This window comes from Carassius auratus, chromosome 47 (genome assembly GCF_003368295.1).
Source record: "Carassius auratus strain Wakin chromosome 47, ASM336829v1, whole genome shotgun sequence".
Lineage (NCBI taxonomy): Eukaryota > Metazoa > Chordata > Actinopteri > Cypriniformes > Cyprinidae > Carassius > Carassius auratus.
The window spans coordinates 7,738,226-7,764,796 of record NC_039289.1 but is presented as its reverse complement, the minus strand read 5'-3'; the positions used below and the strand labels follow the sequence as shown (position 1 = coordinate 7,764,796).

General features: G+C 36.7%; 1 protein-coding gene across 3 annotated transcripts in view; it reads left to right on the top strand.

Moving 5' to 3' along the window:
* Positions 1-26,571, top strand: part of dennd1b (DENN/MADD domain containing 1B) — an 89,450-nt gene that overhangs the window by 41,181 nt on the left and 21,698 nt on the right. For 2 of the 3 annotated variants that reach the window (XM_026236022.1, XM_026236024.1), the window contains 8 exons: positions 3,375-3,444; positions 7,625-7,705; positions 7,982-8,041; positions 9,937-9,990; positions 10,428-10,538; positions 15,149-15,249; positions 16,651-16,696; positions 17,976-18,077. In XM_026236022.1, the coding sequence (XP_026091807.1) occupies positions 3,375-3,444; positions 7,625-7,705; positions 7,982-8,041; positions 9,937-9,990; positions 10,428-10,538; positions 15,149-15,249; positions 16,651-16,696; positions 17,976-18,077 (625 nt within the window). The remainder of the gene's footprint in view (positions 1-3,374; positions 3,445-7,624; positions 7,706-7,981; positions 8,042-9,936; positions 9,991-10,427; positions 10,539-15,148; positions 15,250-16,650; positions 16,697-17,975; positions 18,078-26,571) is intronic. The other variant, XM_026236023.1, reaches the window with a different exon arrangement.

Here is a 26,571-nt window from a genome sequence, read left to right as displayed (position 1 = left end):
TTTGTATTTGTGTGTGTGTGTGTGTGTGTGTGTGTGTGTTTCTCTCTTTCTCTCTCCTCGTTATTCAGACACAGAGGCATGCCGGAGACGGTTAACCGATAATTATGCATGAAGCCCTGCTGCCAATTAGCAAGAGTCTCCCCTGTCCCTTTCACTGAGTTTTACATGCTAATTCATTTGACATATGATGTATAAAATTCATTATGCATTCTGAGTAGTTTGCATGACTTCCTTCATTCATAATAAGAAATGCGTTCAAAGTTTTGGTCCTCGTATTTTCTTTAAGACCTTAGACTTCTATTGTTTATGTCATCTGTGTGGAAAGAACATGGATAAATGTAACAAAAGACCTGAAGGAAGTTTTGTTTTTCTGCCATTTTTCAAAAGAATAGAGGATAGGAATTTATATATATATACATACACAATATTAAGTGTGGAGTTTGACTTCTTGAAATTCAATTAATCAAATATGTTTTTCTATTGATCTTTTAGATATTATGCAGCCCATACATTGATAAATAAATAATTGTTTTTTATAAGAGGTGACTTTTTTTTTTTCTTATTCACACACATTTGCACTCTCTACCAGAATATGAATGAAAAGTAATTAAAACAGTTTGTGTCCTTGGGATTGTTGAAGTGCTGGGACCATAAAATTGTCACCTAAGCTTACACGAGGAAGTTGCCTAATGAGAGGGACAGATTTATGTGGACAGCCCTTTGTAGCTTTGCAGCTTTGGCCCAGGCCAAATAGGCCAGGGTTCCTTCAGGCCAAACCACTTCAAAAGCACAAGCGTTCCGTTTTACCCCTCCCGCTCCACCCATTCGGCGCTCGGACACTCCGAGCACATTGCCTTCGGACATATGCGAGACCCCCAGATGAAATAGACCCTCTCTCGCCCTCTCGCCTGTTTTATTTGCTGGCTGAGACACAACTTGGCGTCTTCCTCAGACAGCGGAGTGGCCATTTAGTGATATGTCTTTCCCTCTGCTCAACATAAAACTCAGGAAAAGTCTCTTGTAATCGTTTCTCATCCTGGGAAGGATACAAGGTGCAAGCTGACTTGCTTTTAAAGCTCCTAAATACCTCCAATGATTTAGGATGCTTGTTGATTTAAGGGCCAATTAGATCGTACGAGCTTATAAAAAGAATCTAAAATTGTGCATGGGGTTTAAAACTTAAAAATAAATGCATAATATGACTTTAGACTGATTTATAGTGGAATTTGGAAGTTTGAAACTAGAAGTAGTACGCAAGTAATTCACACCTAATTCTCGAACATACTAACACAGCTTTTCTAATCAAGTCTTGACCTGCACATTCTCCCGTTCATTGGTGGTCAGTCTGTGTTTTCCAGCTATTAAACCAATTGCTCAGTTTTATCGGATGCTTCTGGCTGTGGAAGTAAGGAGCTCGAGTTTGTTAGGGATTGCAAGTAAGCCACAGATAAGTTGGTTTACTCTCTGAATACACACGGCGCTAGAGAACCTAAAAGGGCCGTTGAGATTGGCTCGTCTCGGCACAGTTCAGCATGATGAATGTTCCTCTATCGGAGGATTTGCAGAATACAAACACATTTGTACTTACTAGCTGTGAAGAGATTGGGCTGGTGTGCCGTGCTCCCCTCAGCTTATTTATAAAAAATAAAATAAGAAGTTGACAAAAGAAGAAAAATTTGTGCTTCTGCTTTATGACTTAAAAAATGAATCCAGGATTTTGCAATAGGTATTCCTCCCTTGATGTGTTCATAAACGCAAATCTGCTGCTTATAGAGCAGTGATTTATTTGACTTAAAAAAAAAAACGAAAGATTTGCATGCTCTCATTTAAGAGTAAAATGAATGTTTGTGCTCTCCAAGACCTGCCGTGCCTTTCTGACAAGGAGAGGCTCCTGTTTAAATCTCCTTCACATGTTAAAAATGAAGGATTAGCATCCATTAGCCTTGTATTTTAAACAAAGTGAGAGAGAGAGATAGATAATGATTTTTCTTTGTTGTGCAATGCAGCTTGAGCAAGGTGTCGGTCGATTACGATATTTCAAACAACACGTAACGCTAACCAAAACAGGCAGACCATGGATTATTTTTTCTTGTCCATCTAGAAATTTGCATAGACACATTTAATTCGGAATAGTGTGACCTGGTTTGCGAACGTCGTCATGCACGTCAAAATATTGGCATGTTAAGAGATGATTGTTTTAGGTTAATGGTCACCCAGATTTGAAACGCTCACACTTGAGCGCACGTCCCTGGGAACGCCGTGCCACTGGCCCCTTTCTACAGATTCGGCAATATGAAAATTTGCATTAGATACACTTAGTTGTGTTCTTTTGTTGTTTGTTAATTCCAGTCTGCTGGAGAGCTCACTGACCCATGGAAGGATAAAAATGGGGGGGGGGGGAAGTCTCGTGCTCTGTGGTTTAACTGGGATCAGATGATATGAAAGCTTGTCTGCTTTTTCTTTTTCAAAAATTAATTCTACCTTCTTCTTTTGCTCTGTCTTTGCCAATTAAGGTAATCAAGCATTATTGCCAAACAAAAGTCGAAGCTCTGAAAAAGAATAGCTGATGTAATCGCTTACGGTTAAGTGTGAGATTTCAGACCGAGTCGAAATGCATGTTGTAATCATGCCTACATACCGGGAAAGAAAAAGTCTGAGCCCACTAGCAGGCTGCGTTTTTTCACTAGATTGCATAACAAAATAAATGGTGTGTGTTCTTACAACCTTCAAGCCAAAACAACACATTGGCGGCGTTCCATTTTTTTTTTTAAAGACCTGTCAACTTTGCCAAGATTCTGTCAGGCAGCAACACACACAATGTTGCAGATACTCTTGGCTAGTCATTGTGTGATTAGTTAATAGGTGTGAATTATTTCTGTACTCCTGCTTGGAAATGTAATTTTCGAAATTCATTATTAAGAGAGATTAATTTTTAAGGAGGAAAAAAAATGGTGGCATATGTAGTGACTTAATGTATGACAGTGAGGTTCAGGTTGTGCAGCTGGACGCAGCATGCTTGTAAAACATCCCATCTCTGATTTATTACAGGCTACAGTGGTCCAGTCGCGTTTTTGTTGAAGAAACCAAATACTTTTATTGAGTCCGCTCTGTGGCGGGAATGTTTAAAATGCAAGTGTCAGCAAGTAGCAAGAATGTGATAAGGTTCACTGTAGCCAAAAAAGCTAAAAGAAGTCTAAAGCCCCCGCTAATGTTAAAATTCAAGGTGAGGAAGAATCGGCTGTGGTGTATTTGAGAAAAATGAGGTCCGCCCTTTTGAATGGGGCTACATTGTTGTTTATATCTTTTTCTTCTTAAGTATTTTAATAAATAATTGTTCAATGCACTTTTTTCTCTCTCTCTCTCTTTTTTGACAGCTATCTCCCATGGTTTGAGATTTATTATAAGCTGCTAAATACCCTTGCAGACTACTTGTCAAAACACCAGGTAAGTTAAGGGAAGTCTTCAACGTGTCTTCACATGTCAAAAATGAGCACAGTTACAGTAGCACAGATTTACACAGTACACAAGATTTACACAGAAATGTGTATTAAATCTGATTCTTTAAAAAATATAGTGCGATTATCTAAGAGAAACTGATTTATGAACAATTTTACACATCATCGGATTTGATGTAGAGTTTTTAAAAAACCAGCTAAGTTAAAGTTGTGCATTTCTGATAATGGTTTTGCGATCTACAGAAGAATGTGCATTAAATGCAGCTATTTACGAAGAATGATTTTGAAGATTTATTGGAATTTGTGTTATATGCTATACTGAATGTAAAATCATTCATAAAACTGCTCTTAAATAATCACATTTAATGTGAATTTTTTTAAATACTGCTAGTGGGGGAAAAAAGGCCAAAATAACATGCAAGAATAGCTTAATGAAAGGCTAACAAAGAAATTAGCAATTTCTAAATACATTGTATTATTTTTTTTATTTAATTTTAATTTAAAGCACATCTTAAATGATAGGCTTACAGACTTTTTAAACAGCAGCTAAGTTGAAGTCTTGTGTTTATTGAGCAACAATTCTATACATAATGACTGAATGACTGAAAAGATTTACAAAGAAATTTGCATCAAAAGCACTCATTTATTTAAAAATGCTTTAATAAACTATTGTACACACATTATTGCATTTAATGCAATAATGCTTCCTTGCAGTCTTCTTAAAACTTTGGCTTAAGTTAAAGTTGCACGTTTCTGAAAATGGTTTTATGTTGTGCACAGAAATATGCATTCAATTCTTGCATTTAATGCAGAGATGCTTTTTAGATTTACACAGACTTGCATTATATGCTACACTATTTAAAATCATTCTTAAATGATCACATCTAATTTAATCTAATACTTATCAAAACATTAGCCTTCAAGGAAGGAAGGAAATTAAAATTCAAGGAGGAAGCCTTCAAATTAAAAAAGTTAAGAAAAATCTTTAGTTTCTTTTCATAAGAGATAAATTTCAGTATGTGAACAGATCAAACAGTATCTGAAAATTAATTTATGGAGAACTGTAAATATTTGTAATTGTAAAATCCATTTTTCTCTGTGAGGTCACTTTTTCATGGGGCAGACCCCCTATTGAGCAAACGGCTAATGTCACGAATAGTGAATAATATCTTGAAATTACCAGTGTTCCTGCCATCCAGCTTGTGTGCCAAAACTGCCACTGCAAAGCAAAAATCGAGGGTTTTGTTTTGTGCAAAGACAAAGGAAAAAGAAAAACATCATCTATAATCCATCTCAGCGAATCAGGCACAGTTGGTTGGTTGCGCTTTGCTTTGCAGTGTTGGTGACATTTAACAGACCGAGCATCGAACAGGAAGTCAGTCCTTGTGATATATGGGAAAACAAATTGTCAGGAAATACTCTGTGCCAAATTTCTTTCTGAAAGTTTCACAGTAGTAAGATACGACTGAAAAGTTCGAATTAGGTAAAGGTGGTGAAAATATTAAGCTAACATCAAATGATAAACAGAGTCTGGAGGCAGTGTGTAAGAGAAAGTCTTAACTGAAGTTTCTCTATCAGTCTGTTATCGTTCTGTTATGTGTAACGGAGCCGCTGAAAGAAATGGGAGGAAGTCTAACCCTCCTCTACACAAACAAATCAGGGGCTAAGTACACTGGGAGTCACAGGGGTCAGGAATTAATTCGTTAGATGCTCTGTGTCATCGACCCGCACCAGTACCAAAAATATGCCTTTTTTTAAACTCCTAGAAAGAGTTTCCCCTCGTTCTTCAAATTTCATGTTTATCATTATGTAAAATACATTCTCTTTATGGCTTTCTTTGAAGGCATTTAGCAGATGCTTATTCAGTGTAACTTTCAAAGCATTTAGCTTTGTTTATGAGACTATAGCGGTCAACAGATGGTAGAACAGCAATTCAGAAAGTTTTCTTTTGGGGAAAAAAGTACTGCCTGTGTGAATAAGTACTACTTAGACTGTACATAAACAAAAATCTGATATTATTATAATGAATATTTATTATATATATATTTTATTATTTTATATAATATTTTTTAATATAATAAAATAAAAACTTTTTTTTTTTTTTTTTTTTACAAATAAAGCCTGTAGAACAAGTGTTGAACAGTGCAATAATTTGTGTAAAAATGACTTTAGAAAACAACTGGACAAAAATTTACATTTAATGCAACAGTTTATATGATTCGATTTATGAAAGATTTACACTTTCACATTTACACAATTGTGACAATATTATTATCATTATTATTTTTTTTTTTTTAATATAGAATGGGGGAGTGTTGTTTATACAGACATTTGCATTAAATGCAAATATTTCAAAAAAGTTTTATAAATTATTTGCCCACAATTAAAGATTTATACTGACATTTTAAATAAAGTTTTTCCATACAATTTAAAACCAAAATTTTCTTTTAATGCGATAACCAATATAGGATAATTAATAACCAAAATGAGCCTTATTCACGAAAAGTGGGCACAACAGACTAGTGTAATTAATTCATAAAATCATTCTTAAGTAAATTGTTGTGGTTAAATTAAGATTTCATTTCATGAACAATTTACATACATTTGTTAAAGCCAGAGCAATTTCATAGAATTTGCGTTTGCATTGAATATGACAATATAGAACTATTTTTGCTGGTGTTTCAAAAATGAAACCATTATATTTTAAAAGAATAAGATACGTATTAATTTACTGACTTTTTTACTTACAATGGTTTGCAGAAGCATTATTATACAAATCTGAAATGGAAACCATAGACCATAAATAAAAGTATTTATTAATTTTATTTGAAGACATTTCTCGGTAACACTTTAGAATAAGTTTCCATTAGTTAATGTTAGTTAATGTATTAATTAACATGAACAAACAATGAATAATACATTTATTACTGTATTTATTCATCTTCGTTAATGTTAGTTAATGAAAATACAGTTATTCATTGTTAGTTCATGGTAATTCACAGTGCATTAATTAATGTTAACAAGCACAACTTTTGATTTAAATAATGCATTAGTAAATGTTGAAATTAACATGAACTAAGACTTATAAATGCTGTAAAAGGATTGTTCTTGCTTAGTTCATGTTAACGAAAGTAGTTAACTAACATTAACTAATTGAACCTTATTCTAAAGTGTTACCCATTTCTCATTTTAATTTAGTTTAACTTGATTAACTTGATTTACTAAAAGTAAAACTGACAGAAAAAATGTATAACAATTATATAGGCACGTATAAAACTATTCAAATTACAAAAACAAGTTTACTAAAATTGAACTGAAATTAAAAAGGAAACTAAACAAATAAAAACCATAACCAAAATGAAGATCAACTTATGCTAAAATAACCTTTTACAATTTTCTCCCGTCTTACTAACTGTCCTACAAAAGCATCACTAGTATGCATTAAATGAATTGTTTGAGCGAGTAAGCATGATTGGGTTGACTTGTCCGTTTCCGTTCCGCGTGAAGCGATGTTGACTGACGAGGAAGGACAAGAGCGCTGGAGGTTTATGGCAAGGGTAAATGAAGTGTTTCCTCAGGCTGTGTTACTGACCATGCGTGTGAGCGTCCAGGCTCTCGTAACAGCGGCTCGCACACACATATGTACAAACACACACCATACAAGCTCTGGCCGCTCAGCTAATCTGGGATCTTGCTTACAAGGAAAGGGCAATCTAAATATGTGCCTTACTATTCTATGTCAGACCGTTTTAACGGCAGCGGCATTGCTATTCTCCGGCAAGTTTGAGAGGGTAAATTGCACTCTTGTCTTAAAAGCTCGTAAAAGCTCAGCGTTATAATCCTGAGGTCTGTTTTGAGACGAAGCTTTTCTCCAATGGCTTCTTAAAGTCGCCCTCTCTGAGGAAGGACCTTTGGTTAATTACGAACAGCCAATGTTCGCCATAAATCATCCCCGGAATAATAAGCGTCTGCCGCAGCCTAGCCTACCGTCTCTTAACCTCAGGATCGCTCGTTAAATGTGTGTCAGTCTGATATATTTCTCTTCTACACTGAGCACTTTAAATCCAGGAATCGCTTTGCATTTGCCGTTGTTTTCCTTTTTTTGGTTGTGCTTTTTTTTTCTTTTTTTTTTTTTTTTTTTTTCAAATTTGTCTTTTTTGTCCACACAGGAAGACGACTTGAACGATATGTTGGAAACGCTGCATAACCACCCCTTGCCAAAGCCGTATACGCCAGTAAATCTGAGTGTGGTAGGTGCTCTTGTTTAGAAACAGAAGTGGGACCACCAGATCTATCTATTTATCATTCTGTATCTGTCCGTCATTTTATTTATCATTTCTATCTTTCTATCTTTTATTCTATTGTTCTTTCTGTCTATCATTTTATCTTTTACTCTGTGTCTCATTCCATGCATCTGCCAATATTTTGCAGTCTATATCAGTTTTTTTTTTACAATCTGTCTATGTGTATGTCTGTCTGTCTGATCTCTCCATCTAATGTCTATATTCTTCCTTCATTTTTGCAAGAGCAACTACTTGCATTTTGCCAATGGCCAAGTAGTGCAAGATCCAGGAAGCAGACAGTCGGTGAGTGAGTGTGCTGAAGGGAGAGGGATGAAAAGAAAGAGAGCGAGAACGGGGCAGTTCTGAAATTTGGAACGGTTGCCTTAATCGCATGGGAGACAGCTCTCCAATTTTGCCAAATAAACCAGCTCTTCTTTTTAAAAAATATGTCAAAAAAACCCATCCTGGATCTTGTTTCATGCTCTTCCACACTGCTGTATTTTTTCAAATATCAATTCTTTTTATTTTTTATTAAAAGCAAAAGACAATTATGCTGAAGAAATCTCCTTGATGCCCTGCACAATAGCCTACATTTAACTTTTCATTTAAATATGGATAAAAAAATTAATAAATATATAATTATTATATATATATATATATATATATATATATATATATATATATATTTATAATTATAGTTATTATATATTAATATAACATGTTATCATATCATGAAAATCTGTAAACTGAGGGTGCAATAACAAATATTATTATTGAGAAAATTGCCTTTAAAGTTGTCCAAGTGAAGTCCTTATCAATGCATATTACTAATGATAATACATTTTTTTAAATATATATTTACGGTAGGAAATTTACTATCTTCATGGAACATGATCTTTACTTAATATCCTAATGATTTTATATATATATATACAACATTAAAGTTGACTTGCTCACCTCATTATTTATAAAGCTTGATGTTACTCAGGATTTAGTAATCAACGAATTGACCTTAGCTTACAATCTAAAAGCCCATCAGGTCATCCAAAGGGGTTTCTTGGAATTGTCTGTACCGTCTCCCAGCAGGTGGTGGGTTCACTAATCACCATCATGTTCTGCTTTAACTTCTCTGAAGTTAAAATGATTGGCAACATGGAATGTTTGTTCACTATTGGAATTTGGGAAGAAGGTCTTGGTGATAGGAGAGGTTTCCATCTGCACTGTGTGGGCAGTAATGTGTAAATCTGACGTGTGTGTGTGTGTTGGGGAGTGGTGTGGGGGTCTGGGATTCTGATCACACTACAGGGAGCATCAGGCAGAGCACGGTGATAACAAGCACTCTGATAATGTGTGATTTTTATAAACACGGCTGCAAAGTGTTGGCCACCACCAGCATGAACTACATACAGTCCACAACACGGAGGGCAGTCAGCTGCTTGGTATGGGAAAAAAAACACATGTCAGCACATGAAGAAGAGAACTTGGTCAGTCTGCTTTATTGATATCTTCAAATTGTTTATATTTGTATGATCATAGCAGAAGTGCTCTGGACACACAGTTAAATTGTTTCTGACATTGTACAGCACTTGGTTTCGATTGGTTCATCCAAGATGAATATTTGAAAGCATCTTGGAGTATTAGAGGATGCTAGATCTGCTGGAATTTGTTTGTGGATTATACGCAAAGGCAGAGAAAGTTAAACCTTTGTTTTGAGCAACAGATGGGTATTCTTAACGCATGACGAATCGCGACCCAGCCTTGGGAAAGAGTGGAGCATGCCACAGAGTGCTAAAGTTAGCAGGCAGCGTGGGATCTTTGCTTCGGAGCCTCTTTGATCCAGACATTAAACTTGCTCGCCTGTTCAAACGTACGCCTGGCAGACCCCTCTGATACTGTCAGAACAGAGCAGTTGGCTTTTGTACCTTAATAAAGACTTTCTCTCCGATGCGGGGAGCCTCCTCCGGTAGTGTCCACAGGGGATCGGCATTTGTTGACTTCATGTATCTGTTGTCTGGATGTATGATGTTAACAAGCATAGACACAGTTCAGGCCGATTGCAGTTTATTTATCGGTTGTGGAACAGACAGTAAGTTAAAGGGTCTGTAAATTCTAAATACTTGTGTATTTAGAATCTTGTGTAATGGAAGCTTGTGTAATGTTGACCTTAACTGTAATCTTTTCTTGTCTGTTTTCTACAGCATTCATACTTCATAGCTCCTGATATTAATGGACTCCCCACCATACCTGAAAATGTGAGTATGTTTAACCCAGTCACAAATACAGTGGCCACAAATTTAAGCCACACTTAATAAATGAATGCCATTGCATTACATATCAAATCAAGTGATTTTGAGTAAAACAAAAGTAAACAAATATAAAACAAAACATTAAAAAACATGAAACAAAAGATAAAAACATAACCTTACATCAAAACATGAAACAACAAAAAAATCTAAAAAGCTTTAAAAAACATGAAACAATACAAAATATAACAAGTCATTAAACAAAAACATAAAACATGAAGCAAAACAAAATGGAAAACAAAACATAAAAAAATGAATGTGGAACAAAACATTAAACAAAATGTAAAGCTTGCTAATTAGATCCAATGGCATTCATACATTAAGTGTGATTTGGTGTCCAAATACCTTAATTGCGCTAAATCAACCATATTTTTCCTTCTTTTTAGAGAAATTTAACGGAGTACTTTGTCGCAGTGGATGTAAACAACATGTTGCACCTCTATGCCAGCATGCTGCATGAGCGACGCATCATCATTACCTCAAGCAAGCTTAGCACTGTGAGTTTCTGCTGTCATTCTCATTTACACATCAGACAGCATTCCTGTTACTTAAAATATTAATATACATTGTTTTTATACATTTAAATTTGGTCTTTTAGGAACCATCAGTACTATTTTTGTATGTAAATAAACGTGTTTTTAATTTGTCATTTAAACATGATATGTGATGGACTTATTTTTTACTCCCATGAATTTTAACACCAGTGGAAAATGCAGAATCGTAGAAATTATGTAGTTTTTATTATTCTTCCTGCTCTATAGGGCCACGTATTTCCAACTACATCATAAGACATACATCATAAGAAGTTATTTAGATTACCTGCTTCTCATTAATTGAACAGTAAGAAAGAAAATAGATACAATAATGTAAAACATCTATAAAAAATATACTGTACACTGATACAGCTCTTTCAGCGGGCTCAAGTCTGCTAGCTTTAAATGATCACTTATTGGATCCCTGACACTTGCACACATTTTCTGTCTGGCTCTTCTTCCCTGAAAAAGGGAGTGGGCGCACGATGGTCCAAACTTTCACAATAGTTGGTGTAGAAGCGGCGAGTGATGTCATTCGCTCCCTATCTCTCTCCAATTCCCCCCGGAGCATCTGCGGTGCGCTCGCTGACAGTGCCGGAACCGAGGGGCTCCCTTCGGACCCTCTGGCTCCAGAGGAGGCTGTTGGAATGACCCTATCCATGGAGTATTTCACTCCTCCGGGCTGCCGCCTTCATTCCGTGTGCTCACTGACACGAGGGGTTAGAATGTGCAAATCATTAGTCTCTTGGGTAAACTGTTTTTTTTTTTTTACTCTCCCACAACTTGATTTACTGGTTTGAAAAATGGGAGCATGAGCGACCCTGAGTTTATGAAACTAATATGCCAAAAGAGTTACTAAGAAGAACATGGATATTAAGGTTCTGCCTCAGCCTAGACTTTCATCATCTCAAATCCCAAAACCATCCGTTGTCTTCTCAAAAGCCTTGAGAGTTGCAAGCAACTGTAGGAAGACACATATGGTCAATTCACGCAAGTGTAGACATATGGCCAGTTTCCAGAATTTTTCAGAGTGGGCATATGACAGTGGCCACGGTGTAGTCAGCCTACCGCTACCGTTTCTCCAGCGAGCCAATGAGATAAAGAAAGAGGAAGAGAGCGAATGCATTATGCATTCTGCCATCAGACCCTGAGTGTTCAGGCCTCTAGTGAACCTGCTGTGTCAGTCTAGCAGAACATGGGCGCACACTTGTCTGTATTGGAAAGCAAAAGAATAAATCATGATCTAACAACAGTGCATCAGTTGACTTATTGCTGTTTTGTGACCAGAGGTAAGGAGTACCACTGTTTTAAAACCATGTCGCAGGCTCTGGGAGGCAGCCGCCCATGCAGTCTTGTCATATGCCAGTATAATTGTGCTGCATCAGGATCCCTCTAACTAGTCAACTGGGAGGCCCTGGCGCATTTCATCTGCGAGACCCCCTTGGCCTGCCCCGAGTCTTGACAGCCGCCTTCTCATCATGCTGTCAGTGGTATGCTAACAAGACCCAATCTCATCTTGGCCTGTGGTGCTAGCCACTGAGGTTCGTTTCGGCCTTACACTCCCATTTTTTAACACTCTACTCAGCCATCTTATTTCCATGCCTCCTTTAAGCATCTCTCTTACCACACCTTTAATAGACATTTTATCTTCCTCCGGCACTTCCTTTTCTCTTCTTTGTGGTATCATGTTGCAGTGGGAGGTGGATTAGTGGTGTTTGGTGCCTTGCACCCTACCTCTACCTTTTCTTTTTTTAATGCCACCTCCTTGTTAGCGATACGCCTGTGTCGGCGCCCCGCTCAAAGCCGTGCGTTTGTCAACAGGAAGAGAGAGCGAGGCTTGGTAATTGGGAAACAAGGAGAGGGCCGGGGGAGAGAAGTCTCGCAGGTAGCAGGAGTCAGCACAGACTGCGGCGCTGTCACCCTTGTCAGGGGGTATCGCACCTCTAGTCTCCAGTCTGCCCCAATCATAGATTCCACTGTGAGCTTTGTTTTGGTTATCAAAGAAGGGGCCTTTTTTTTTTTGGTCTTTTGTCTATTCTTGGAGAAGTTGCTTTGGATATTTTTGAACCCTAGCTTCTCCCTAGATGTAGGGAATATGTTCGTCAACTTGTTTACATAGACAGGGTTCACTGGAAAGGTGTTACAAAGCATATTTTTCTACTTCATCTGTGGAATATATCTCAGCAAGGCAAAATGGTACAAATGTACTCCTAGAGATGAGTGTGAATGTAGTTTGATTGTGAAGTGAGAGTTCTGTGACTGTCACCTGATTGGGCAAATCCCAGGTTCGCTGAACCAAGATGGCAAGATCCTTCTGTTTCTTTTCCTCTCAAGAGAAATTTGCAGGTCTATTTCTCTAGCTTGCTGCTTAGCAGTAAAAAGAAATGTGTTGCTGGCCTTGTTAAGAGTCTTTCAACTTTTGCCTTGTCATTATTTTAATAAACGGGAAATTGTTTTCCCCCTGTAATTTGTAGTACTCAGCCGATGCTGGTTTTCCAAAGATCTATGCTGATATCTAGAGAAAATGTGCAGAACTGACATTACATTTGTTTGTTTTTCATGTAAAAACCTCTTTTCATGAAAGTACTGTTTTATGTGTTCTTTGAGATTCTTTAGAATGGCATTATTGGGTTTTTTGGGTCTATTATATTTCCAAAGATGGATCCCTTTGTATAATAGAGAAAACCCCCATTCAACATGTCCCCAGCACACTCATTACCACTAACAGCAGTGGTAACTCACAGGTCTCTGCAGGATCCAGTCCCGCATCCAAACAATCTGTAATCCAGCATTTGTTCTTGCAGATGACTTCTTCTTTCAAAGACATATTAAGCATACCTTGCCTTTTGTGGCCATTTGGCTTTCTTTTCATTTGGCATTTCTTCATTAATTATTCATAACACTGCCAAATATTTTATTGGGAGCAGCACTCCAACAGTGCATTGTGGGTACAACTGGAGATTCAATGGCAGTGATACAGTTATTCTGAACTTTCTCTTTAATTGTCACAGAAAGGAGGTCATCACTGATTTTCTTGCAGGATCGTGTGCGCTGTGATGAATCCCTCGGTTTTGAGCAAAACATCATGCGTGGGAAAAATATCAAGAGTTAATTTTGTTTTGAATTCCATCTTTTAATGTTTATCTAGGTTTCGCCACCTCCTTTTCATGCCCTTGTCTTTGAAAGAAGATGGCACTGTTTTACTTTCAAGTCCAGAATAAATCAAGCCAATTGGGCTTGTCTGTGGACATTATTTGGAATGTGGCAATAGGCTTTTTTACCAATCTTTACATGGTATAGAAAGGTTAAGCTTTAAGAAACTAGAAAAGAAAAGTCTGTTCGCACAGTCAAAGAAAAGTGTTTCTTTGCAGTGCGATGACCTCTCAGCATGATTCATTTATTGGACCTTGAGAAAAAGGGATCTCGAACAGAATGGGTCTCAAAGCTTTGATATCAACCAAACTTCAGTTTGTGAGAAATGCCATAAATATTCATTTCTTTCTTCTAAATTGGCGGACGAAATTAGATCTGTCACTACTAAAGCCTTTTCTTTCTTTTCAGAGAGCTGCACAACAAATTTGCATATGTTATAATGCATGGCACTAAATTACTGTTAATTAAAGATGCGCTATTTTTTTGACTCGATAGGTCATGTCTTATCCAGAGTGGTTGCGTTCGACCACAATTTCACAGAACTCAATGAACAGAACAACAACAACACTCAACCAGCCTTACACATCACGGATGTACACAGAAGTGATTCAGGATTAAAACTGATCTCTTTGAAGCTGTTGTGCCACAGCCAAGCTTGGTTGGTTTTTGTGGTCAATGGTGATATTTTGTGTGTCAGTGAGCAGGGGTGGTGGTGGGGGGGTCTCTTGATACTTCCGAGCCATGGTTCACACATTACTGGAAGCTCCAATTGTCAAGACCCCACTTCCAGCCCCTATTCCCCATGGTATTCCAACAGCTCACTGTCTCTCTTGGCTAACTCATGTTTCATTCTTTGGCAATTTGCCCTAATGAAGTCCCAGAGGAGCCTTCAGACCTCTGTTCTTTTTCCATATTTAATCATGTTATTTTAATCTGGTAGATGAGGAAGAGTCGGTGTGTGCGCATGTGCCACGCAGGTCATTACAACCTCTAGGTAGCCATGGGGGGAATCAGGGTCTGGTGAGGGGTCACTTGGGTGTTCACTCATTAAACATCCACACAAGCATTGTAATTAAGTGTTCGCTTCTTGTAGAGTCTGATTATTTACTGTGTGTGTATAACAGTAATAAAGCATCATTAATTTTGTATCGGAGCTGGAGCCGCTGCACATTCAACACCTTGTGCTTTGGTGTAATTTTAGGCCCTTGATTGATGCCCTGATTTTGGGTTTGAACCTGTGCAGTTAACATCAGAAAAGCAAAAAACAAAAGCGCACGTTTAATCTGCTTGTGATGTTATGATAAAACGAGTAACTGTCTAATGCTGCCTGCTCTTCTGGCCTGCAATAAACGCAAACCCCTTAAGCGTAAAGCATTAAACGATGGCATATGAAGGAGCTCATGTGTTTTTTCTCGCCGTAGTTAACTGCATGCGTGCATGGGTCCACCGCCATGCTCTACCCTATGCACTGGCAGCACATCTTCATCCCTGTACTTACTCCTCACCTGCTGGATTACTGCTGGTAAGAGCCACGCTCATCTGCGCAAGCACACACTTACACACAGGTTTCATTTATATCTCACTCAAGCTTGGGCTGTACTGATTTTTGAGCTTTAGATCTTATTGATGTTTGCTTTGTATGTGTGCTTTGTGTGTGTATATGGTTATATGTATGTATATATGTATGTGTATGTGTATATGTATATGTGTATATGTATGTGTATATGTATATGTGTATATGTATGTATGTATATGTATATGTGTGTGTATATTTTATATATATATATACAGTATTTAAGTACAAGAAATTAAAAAGGTCAGACTTATGTTAATTGGCAAATTAGGTACATTCAAAAAAATTCTGCCAAACTTTAGGCCATTAATTGGCCTGGCCGATATATCGGTTGATCGGTAACATCGAGCTTCTGAACATGCAGTACTTCTTTCTGAAATACCCCTCATTCTAATGAATGTCTTTCACCATGTCTGAGATCTCGAGGGTTTATGAAGGACATGATTTATTAGCACTAATGCCACCATACCAAGTCCAGTTTGCAATCTCTTTTTTTTTTTTAGGAACATATACAGCTTGAGAGGCAGACTGATTTCCGTATGCCGACTGTGGGCTAAAACCATGACCGCACTCTTAACTTACTGCCCTGTTCTATAGCTACCAGAACACCCTATACCCTTAAATTGACGGACTTGTGCTGCCATGCTTGACACCAGAGCTCCTCAGAAAATATTTGTGGTCGATTGTGTGGTATTCATTGCTGACAATGCTGATATAAATACAGCTTTAAGAATAGTGCCGTTTTCCAGTCCAGCACAGACATCCGAGGCGATTTATCATATTTTAGCTATCTAATTATACCTTAAAAATCATTATCATATTATATAAGGCTATGCATCGATCATAATAAACACTATTAGAAATGATGGGAATTGGGCTGGCATAACAACGTTACACTCACCGACAACAATGACGTGACACAGCTCACCTCGTGCATGTGCATGCGCGTCTGCGTGTCAGTTAAATCTGTGGCCTTAACAGATGCAGCGAGGGAGACTGCAGCTTATTAACTACATAACCTGATTGAGCGAGCACTGTAGCGGCTACCCAAACCTATCTAATTACACAGCCCTGCCTCGCCCTGCTCTGCACCGAGACTCAAGCGACACTCGCCAATTACACTAATCACCTTCAGCGCTCAAAAGCGCTCGTTCCGGGAAACGGCCGAGATCTCTAGCATGCTGCGATCCTTGTTTATTATTATTTGATTCGAAAATGTTCGTCTGGTGTTATAGTTGGTCTGTTATGAATATGTTTTGTTTGTAAAGAAAACAATACATTAAGTATTTTTTTACAATGCAATAAAGCGATTTTATGTTGCTAATGACTGTGGTTTGTCTCTGTTTCCAGTGCGCCCATGCCATATCTGGTCGGAGTTCATCTCAGCCTTTTAGAGGTACGTCACATAAATCTACTGTCAGCAGCCGTTCATCATCCTTAAAGTGTTTTTCGAGACATTTGATCAGAAGCACTATTGCTACCAGTCGCAGCTGTCCAATATTACATAAACTATCATTTTTTATTTACTTTTTTTCACTCTGGGTCACTTGAAACCAACCGTCCCTATGGATTCAAACCATCTGAGATGCTAATAATGCCCATCTACTTTGATGCATCATCGCAGAGTGCGGGGAAACCTAGAAAAATTGACACATTGTTTTTTTTTTTTTTTTTTTTTTTTTTTGCTTTTCATCTCCCGGGCGCCCATGATAAATGAAAGAGCCGGTGAAACGGTGGAGAAACAAAGAGATGGTGCGTGGTTATTGAGAAATGGCATGTTGGTTGGAGGTAGACCTATAGCTTCACGCGCAGATCTGATAGCACTGACAGTCGCAGCGGTGCTGGTGTTTATCACACGTTCTCCCGCTGACAGCCCCCCCCCCCAAACCTCTCTCTCCAATCCGGCTGCACATAATTAGACCAAATCAGCACACGGCCCGCCGTAGCAGCGACTGTCAAAAATGACAAACCAGAAATTTTTTACACACTTGGCTGTTTCCCCCACCTGCACTGGAGGAATAATTATTGCATTTGTCACCACTACCTTGACTACCATTGTGTGGAAGCATCACACCACTCAACACCGTGGTGCTTGATTCAGTGTGTTGATTCTGAATAATTGTATTAGTTGTTTAGATATTATGTATATATTTAATCGTTAAAACAGTTACAACACTGTTTCACAGATAAATAAAAAGCATATGATAAAATAAGTTAGTTTTGTCACATATAAATGTATACACACACACACACACACACACACACACACATATATATATATATATATATATATATATATATATATATATATATATATATATATATATATATATATATATATATATATGTATATAGTATGTATGTGTGTGATTTTTTTTTTAATAATCTGGATTAATTCATGAGAGTCTAGTGTTTGCATGAACTTAATTCCTGCTTTAGTCTTTATGTGAGTAGGTTTTGACATTGTTGAAGGAAAAAACAAAAAATGTGTTCTCTGAATTTGTCTGTAATTTAATGCTGAAAATATTTTTACATTTTATTTTAGCCGTACAATATTTTTATACTACAAGAAAAAATAAAAAGAGTATTTATATATCAGATTTAGGTTTATTAAATTGGTTATAGGAAATGGGAATAGGCAGGGATGTGTGTAACCAAGTGTGCTGCATTTTCAGAGAGTAAAGAGCAGATCCCTGGAGGATGTGGTCATTCTGAACGTGGACACAAACACCCTAGAAAGCCCCATAGACGACCTCCACAACCTGCCCAGTGATGTGGTGAGTGACACACACACACACACACACACTCTTAATGAAGACACACCATGGACTTCTGTTGTTTTATTTAAATCTAATTATATTACTACAGACTAACTCCAGCGCTAAAGAATAATATGAATTTTTAGAATAAAAAACAAAAACAAAACTATTTATTTAGTGTGTTTTTTTTCTCCAAATTATAACATGCATAGATGTCCCCAAAATGAGTTTTTGTAAAATATGTATTTGACAAAACCTCCTTTTGTAATAGAGTAAAATAATAAATATAGTTTGTATATAAAACTATATATAAAACTGAAAAGGAAAACTGCATTTAATATATATAAATTTAATATAAATAATACAAATGACTTTATTTCCCCAAATGGTTGATTTCCACTAATTTTGCTTTACTTTAAAGACCAGATTGTTCCCAGAAGTTAGTGAAAGTAAACCCACACATACTCTCTCTCTCTCACACACACGCACACACACACACATAACTGTTCTCTCCGTTTTCTTTTGTTTTAAGCTCACTGTACAGACACATGATTGTCATTTTCTCCCGTTCCCTGTCTTATTGTCACCCACCTGCATGTTTAAACAACAGTCTTTCTCTGGTCAGAGGAACACACTGCACCTCTGTCCTCTCATCATTAGCAGAAGCAGCTGTGGATCCCCAAAAACCGCACTCTGCAAGCCTGCCCACTGACGTTAAACAGCCGTCGCAATTCAACGGCCATCTCTGTGAATTTCAAACTCCTGCCTTCATCTCCTTTATCTTTTAAAAATCTTTTCTTCGTTCTGCCTGCCCAGTGGCACATCTCGCTAGAAGTCCTGGATTTTCTGAAGGCGCTGGGACGAAGGGGGCCAATTATTAGAGCCTGCTCTTCTGCCACCTGCCAGCGACTTCTCGCTTTAATTAATGTTTAGGTGGCACGGTCAGTGCAACAGGAAGTGCATCCGGCATCGGGGTCAGAAACACGGCTGTCATCTGTCCTTTTGAACTTAAAGAAACGTGTTTGTGTTTTGTTTTTTATTTTTTTTTCCTCTCTGTTGCGGTGGGGGGGGGGGTGTCATCCTATATGATCCCGCTGCTGTCTGTCCAAGCAGAAAAACTCAGCCTGTTCTGTTATGCCATTTCAGCACCGGCATCCCATTTGTAAATTAAATTGCAAACCGAGAGCGTTGTAAAAAAGAAAAAAAGAGTCGGTCTTTTGAAACTGACGGAGGGGAAAGAAAAAACCTCTTTGTCTTCGTAGTGTGATAAATTAAGTGGCAGCTCCATGTTTGCTTTGATCCTCTTGCGCAATTTTTCATTGACTAGTGATAGAACGTATTCTGCATATCATGTTAAATTACCCCACCTGAATGTAAATGTCACCTACAATAATACATTTCTCACCACAAAAAAATTCATTTTTCTGTCCCTCTGGTTATCATACCTTCGGGGATATTAAAATTCATCACTCAAGGAATGTTTAAATTGAGCAAAAACTCTAGGTTTATTTATTTATTTGTATTTCTTCTTGAATTGTCTGTCACACGGTGTTTGCTGCAAATTGGTGTTTAAAAAAAAGGACCAGTTGATTCAGTTTAATTGAATCAATTTATTTGATTAACTTTTTCCTTAATGATTTAAAAAAAAAAAAAAAAAAAAAAACCATCAATGCATTTTACAACTCTAAAGCAAAATATAATATAACTGACCCTGGAGCGTTTCTTTTTTTCTTTTATTGATTCAAGCCGAACCTTTAGAGATTCATCTAATTAAACGTTTGAAGACTTATAATTTTTTTTTAACCATGTGGACTTTATTATTCGGAGAGTCTGACCACTAGACCCGCTCTCAGACAGGTCAGGGGTGACAGTTGTCCTGAATTACCTGGCCCTTTTTTCAGACGGGACCCTATGCTGTGCTCTCCGCTCTCTGTCACTTAATGCCAGTTTTTCCCCAATTTCACACTTAATATTTTAGATTTATTGACTATTAGAAATGCTACCACGGCAGTAGCGATTCCGTTCCGTGCAAACCTACGGATTTTACAAATAGAGATGATAATTGCCGTGGCTCTGAGAGGATGTGGTGAACGTTCGAGAATGATTTCAAACATGCCTTTTTATTAGAAACATCAGATGGGACGGGGTTGAAAGTCCACGGATTGTTTTTTTGGGTTGCGGTTTTAATCTCTACACTTTTTGAAAGTGTCACACAAAGGTTCAAAATGAATGTAACACTTTAAATGCTACTTTTTATTTAGTTCGAGTCAGTGCACTCCATTCCGTGAGTGTAACGTGACTTTTTGATCCAACGTTTATAGAAATATTAAAATAAAACAATTACTTTAATGCCTTTTTAGTCTAACTCTTCAAGCTAACTTTGTTTTTCAAACTAGATTTTCTTTGTTTTAGAAGATATTTGGTGCTGAAGTTTTTATAGTTGCATCAAGAACTGAATTTATGAATATTTAGGAGATTTTAATGACGGTGGTTGTTGCGTTTGCAAAAGAAAAAGAAAATAAATTATGTTAAAAGGAAAGTTTGCGCGCTCACAAAATAAATGAAGGTATTTTCCTCCTCTTTAAACATTGTGAAACTTTTTTTTTTTTTTTCTATTATTCAATTATAATTGGATTTGGTAGCAGGGTATTGGGGTATTTACTTGTGCAATCATTAAAACTCTCTAAAAATAGAAAATTATGAATCCGTTGTACTTCCAAACATCGCTGAAAGCTTATTTGGTGCGATTCTCTGTTTTCACAGGTCCTGTATCAATCCTGAGAGGGTTTTGATAAAATATTCCTTTTGAGTTTATTACTTTTGTTCAAGTTACGCCAGATCTATTGTTTACTTTTCCAGTTTCTCTCTTTGCTGCTCGTGTCATTCCGGTTGTCTCCCTTTTCATCTCTTCCACACAACTTGTATTTGTACTTTCTGCGTTTGGTCGTTTATGTTCTAGATCAACAGCGAGAATCTGAGTTTGCACACCCACCTCGTGTATATTAAGCTACCAAAATGAAGGTTAACAAGTTAATCAGAGAGAGAACGCAATATCGGCACGCCTCCTCTGAGATCAGCCGGCGTGGTGTTTAATTGGGATTCGAGAGAAAACAAAAACAATCACTACATCACCCGACACGGCAAACAATTACTGTTGGGGGAAATTGGGAATGTTGCGTTCTTCAACGCTCGTTCTATTTCCAGGGCATCGCAAATCGAATCTGTTCAGGAGCCTCTTAAAAGATCAGTTTGTTGTGTCGCAGTGTGCGGGACAGGTGAGGCTCATTTCCACCCCGAGTGGGCTAATGCAGTGTCCAGGCCTCAAGGCACCAGCGTTATTGGTCTGTCGATGAATAATAACTGTACTTGATTGGCGCTTTTTTGCTTTAAACTCTGAAGGCGCAGAGTGTCAGACTCAAATCAAATGCAGATGTCTTAAAGATCATGCAATTTTACATTCCAAAAGGACTTTTTCAGTCAGACTTTTTAGAGTTTTAATGTATTCAAAAATAATGAAAAGTACATTTTGAGAGGTATTAATAATTTATTTTTTTACAGACTTGCTGTATATCTTCCACATGCCAAAATCAAGTAACTTGCGCATTCTGCATGCTTATGTTAGCATATGAAGAAGCAGTGATTGATGCAGTAATTTGCTTTGTGAATGCTAACTAGTGAACACTGTTGAGTGGTCATTTGTTTTGCTTATTTGTTTCAGTTCAGTTTTTTATGTATATATTTTATTACTGTCTAATAAATATCACACAAACACACACACACACACACACACACACACACACACACACACACATATATATATATATATATATATATATATATATATATATATATATATAAAATGATAATTTGATTTAATATTAGATTAAATTATTTCTAAATATATTAGATTATTTTGTAGCATTATAATTATAATTATTATTATTATTATATATTTATTTATTTTTATTTTAAATGTATTTTTCAAAGTAGAAGTTTTTTGTCAGAAATCTTAGCATTTTGTATTTATTTGTTAAAAATATTTTATATATATTAAGTTATTTATTGTTAATATTTGATGTAACTAAGAGGCACTGACCTGCATTTTGTCTGAAATCTTTTAGCATGTCTGACAAATGTCTAAATGTATACCGTGTATTAAGAAGACACTGACCTGCATTTATGTCAGCGATCCTTTAGCATTACAGTTAAAATATTCTTTGTCTTTTTGTTTTTCTAAAAGGATGTGAATTCAGAAAGCGTCTACATGTAGTTTTCAGCACAGTGCACATCAAAAGAAAGCAGAAGATTTTCATATCTATTTCTTTTTTCTTTGTAGTCCTCTAATTGTCTCCCAACGGCTTTGCATCCCTGGACAAGAATCCTTAACAAAACATATTTTTCCCCTCTGTCTTTAAAAAAAAAAAAAGTCTTCAGCCATACTCCGAAAGAGTCACAGTGTAACCTGACGATATTGTGAGCTGATTTATTTACATAATTATCTCCACATAATTATTGTAATTCGTCATTTCTTAAATGCTTTTGATTTCACATTTTCTTGTGTATTTTAGGCAATTTTTCAGTTGCTTTTTATATAAATGTTTAATATTTTCTTTTCTCACAAGTTTTAGTAGTAATATAAAAATATGACTAATACAAGTAATGGTAAAAGTTGTACGTTTTGTTGTAATACATAGATTCCACTCTAAATATCCAGTCAGGCTGTAAAATCCATCAGATCTCGGTTTACAAGCCTGCCAGAAGAAGTGTGTAATATGTGTGTGTGAGGATATGCCTGTGTGTAGCGCCTGTCCGCGGCTTGTCCAGTTCAATGAATTAAAATCCCTTGACCATAAACAGCTCAGCTCTCCATGAGAGCCGGCGTGTGTGTGTGTGTGAGTAACTGAGCGCCACCGAAGCGGTGTTCTGTTGAAACTCGGTGTATAATAGAAGCCCACCACAGAGCAGATCTCCGTGGTCTCATCCTTTAGAGCAGGAGACAGTGATGCACCTGCTAATTATCATCTCCAGCTGGTGAGTTAAATGGAGATCTGTTTTCAGGGCCACCTCTGACCCCGTGCTCTTTACTTGACGCACTTCAAACCCTGTTGGGGAGTCCATGCAGTAGAGTTTAATGAGGCCCTGTGTTTGCCCTCCGCGAGCTCAGCAAGTCGGAGGCTGCACTTTCATCCTCAGCCATCCTCGCTTGATGTAAATTGAAAAGATCACAGCTATGGGGAGAAGACCTATAGTGGAAAGGCCTCTCTGCATAGATTATGAATATCATAACTCAACATAACCCCCCCCCCCACTCCCTCCATCTTCTCCCTCACTATCCACCTCCTACAATAGCATCGTTATAATTGGACCCAATGGGGGAGTCTTCCTTTGATCAGATCAGAGGCTGAATGACTTTACACTAAAAAAATGTCACTGCCAAATAGGTTTATCACCTGTAGAGCTAAGCTCCCCTCTGATGCCCCCCGCTCATATCTCGTTAATGTTACTCAAAGTGTAGCGGTTAATTAGTCTGACTGATCAATTACTGGCCATGCTCGTGCCGGCCAATTATTCAATTGAAGTTTATCACCATTGGCTTTGAATTTGTGTGTCACAAATCGTGGTTTGTGAATCAAATCTTGAAAGAGGACAAAATTGAAGTGTAATGTACAGTAAGAAATTATGTAAATAATAAAAAAAGTTCTAATAAGATATCTGAATATCTACGAAGATATCTAAATAAGAATCTGAGGGTGCAAAAAAAAAATCAAAATACTGAGAAAATTACCTTTGAAGTTGTCCAAATGAATTCTTAGCAATAAATATTACTAATCTAAAATTAAGTTTTGATATATTTCCGGTAGGAAATGTACAAAATATCTTCAGGGAACATGATCTTTACTTAACATCCTAATGATTGAAAAGAAAAATCGATCATTTTGGCCCATACTGTGTATTGTTGGCTATATAGCCAAATAGCGCGTTAACTGCGTTAATTAGTTGTTTGTCGTTAATTACGTCAATTTTTTTAACGCATTTCACGCATGCGCAGTGTGACAAATTATTCAGGTCAGGAAAGTCTCATCGATCTCTGAATTCTCAAGATAGTAAAAAACAGCGGCGAGCACCGCGACGAAAACACAGAAGAAGCTAAAGGTTTTGACTTTGGTACTTGATATGCTGGAGCTTCTTCCTGTTAAAGCGTCCTTTGTTTCACACTGCGCATGTGCAGAACATCTACATGCAATGCAGCGAAAATTACAGCTGTTTGGAAAAGCATATGCATTTTTACTTGGTTTTACTGGCACTTGAAGCCTTCAGAATGTGAAAATATCGATCCTAAAGTATTGTGGCAGAGCAAATGAACACCTCCCAAAAACAAGAGTGCCCAGAGTTTGGAGGGCACATGTTTGTGTTTCTGAGTTCATTCTTTCGAGTTTCTCTATGCATAATTTCATAGATATGTGGCTATATTTAACCACTGGTTCACCTAAAACTCTTACATTATCTGTAGTTAAATGGCATGGTTTGATATAGTGCTCAGGTAAATTTGATCTAAGTAAATGTTAAACTTTTGAAATTCAGAAAAAAGAACCACATATTGATGAATCAATACATGAAAATTATGTATCTGTGTCCTGTTATTTATCTTTTGGTATGCATTTCAGAAAAAAAATAGTTAGGATTCAGGTGTAATTGCAAATAGTGATTAATCATGATTAATCCACTGAAAATTCTGATTAATTTGATTAAAAAAAAATTATCATTTGACAGCCCTAATATATAGATACATTTTATAATAATTACTCTCTCTCTTTCTATACATTTCAAATAATTTAGAAAATATTTAACAATATTAAAATTATTATATATTTTGTATTTTATATATGTTATGCGTTTGTAATTTAAATCTGACTTAAAATATTGATTAATAATAAGTCAGACTTAAATATGACTGTATACAGTTTTTTTTATTCTATAGATATGTCAGAATTTTTGAAAACATTTTATAATAGTTTAGATAAATTATAAAACAGACTTGCATAAAAGTATTTAAACTGATTAATAACAAACAAATAAATAATATTTTCAAAGAAAAATAAATCTATAAATTGAAATCTTAAATGTAAATACAACCTTTTGTTTTATATCCTGGTATTTGCCCACTGGGTACGCTGCACATTCTCCTGAGCATGAGTGGCATTTTGCTTTCTTTGATTCTTCAAAAATTAATGTTTAACGGATTGTTTAGGGAGAGTGAGGGAAAAAAAGACAACGCATCAACATGAAATATTAATATGGCGGCAACTTTACATAAACATAAAAGCACTTAGCCAGTGTGAATATGGAGACAACACTTGTTAATTTAGTGCCGCTAAACTTCCTGTTTGATGCTTCTGAGGATTCACCATACCAGCTCAGGGACGCTGTGAAAAAAGAGGCACGTCCCAATAGAGACGAATAGAACAAAATACAACAGAAATGAAATCCGTTCTATATGGGAAAATGCCAGTTTGTGAACATCCTGAATGCAAAACCTCTTTCCAGGTTCAGTAGAATCAGTGACGATTCAGCCAGGTGGTTTACCCGCGTTTCTAAACCCCACTGCCTCTTGGTATTCAGTGGATCACCTAAACACTCTCGTTTATGGTTCTCGCTTGATCTCCCCTAATGAAGGAAGCTAAACTGATTATTGATATGCATGCTGCTCAGTGTGAATTGCAGGCGTGCAAATGAATTGCCAGCAGATGGTTGTGAGCGCCGCAGCATACGTAATCAATTTGGTTAACCTTACATTACCTGGATCAAGCACCGCTTCATGGATCATCCCCATGTTTTTGAGCACTGCTGTGTCTCATGACAGGCTTGGATGATTCGATACAGAAGACTTGGGAGTATGCCATTCAGATGATTTTCCTTGATGAATTTATTTATGAAGCATGCATTTATGTACAATAATGCAGATTTATATTTGTTTATGGAGTAATGACAAAAGAGGTAACATTTTAAAACAATTTAATGTGTTTATTATGCATTTATTTTTGTATTTTCAACAAAATTTTAGTTTTAACATCAAATAAAATTTTTACTTTAAGCATAATTTTCTTTTAAGTGTAGCTAATTAATTAGTTTATATTAAAAAATAGATATTTTGTATGATGAATACTATTTTATTTAACTTGAAATGATGAATTATTTTTCTTAATATAATGACGTTTTGCAATGTTCTCTTTGGGGCATATCTTTTGACTTATGACAGCATGTACTCTCTAATTTTCTGTTTTAAGGTTTTCTTGTCACATGACGAAATGTTTTCTGCATGTTGTTATACCACAATTATAAATATATATGCATAATCCTTTTTTCTTAATATACAAACATTTTAAATATACTATGTTTTGAGTTTTAGTGACATGTCAAGTGGTTTTAGTAGAGTTGGGGTACTCGAACTTGGACTCGGACTCGAGTCCGGACTCGATTTTGAATGAACTCGGACTTGTCACGCACTCGGGTG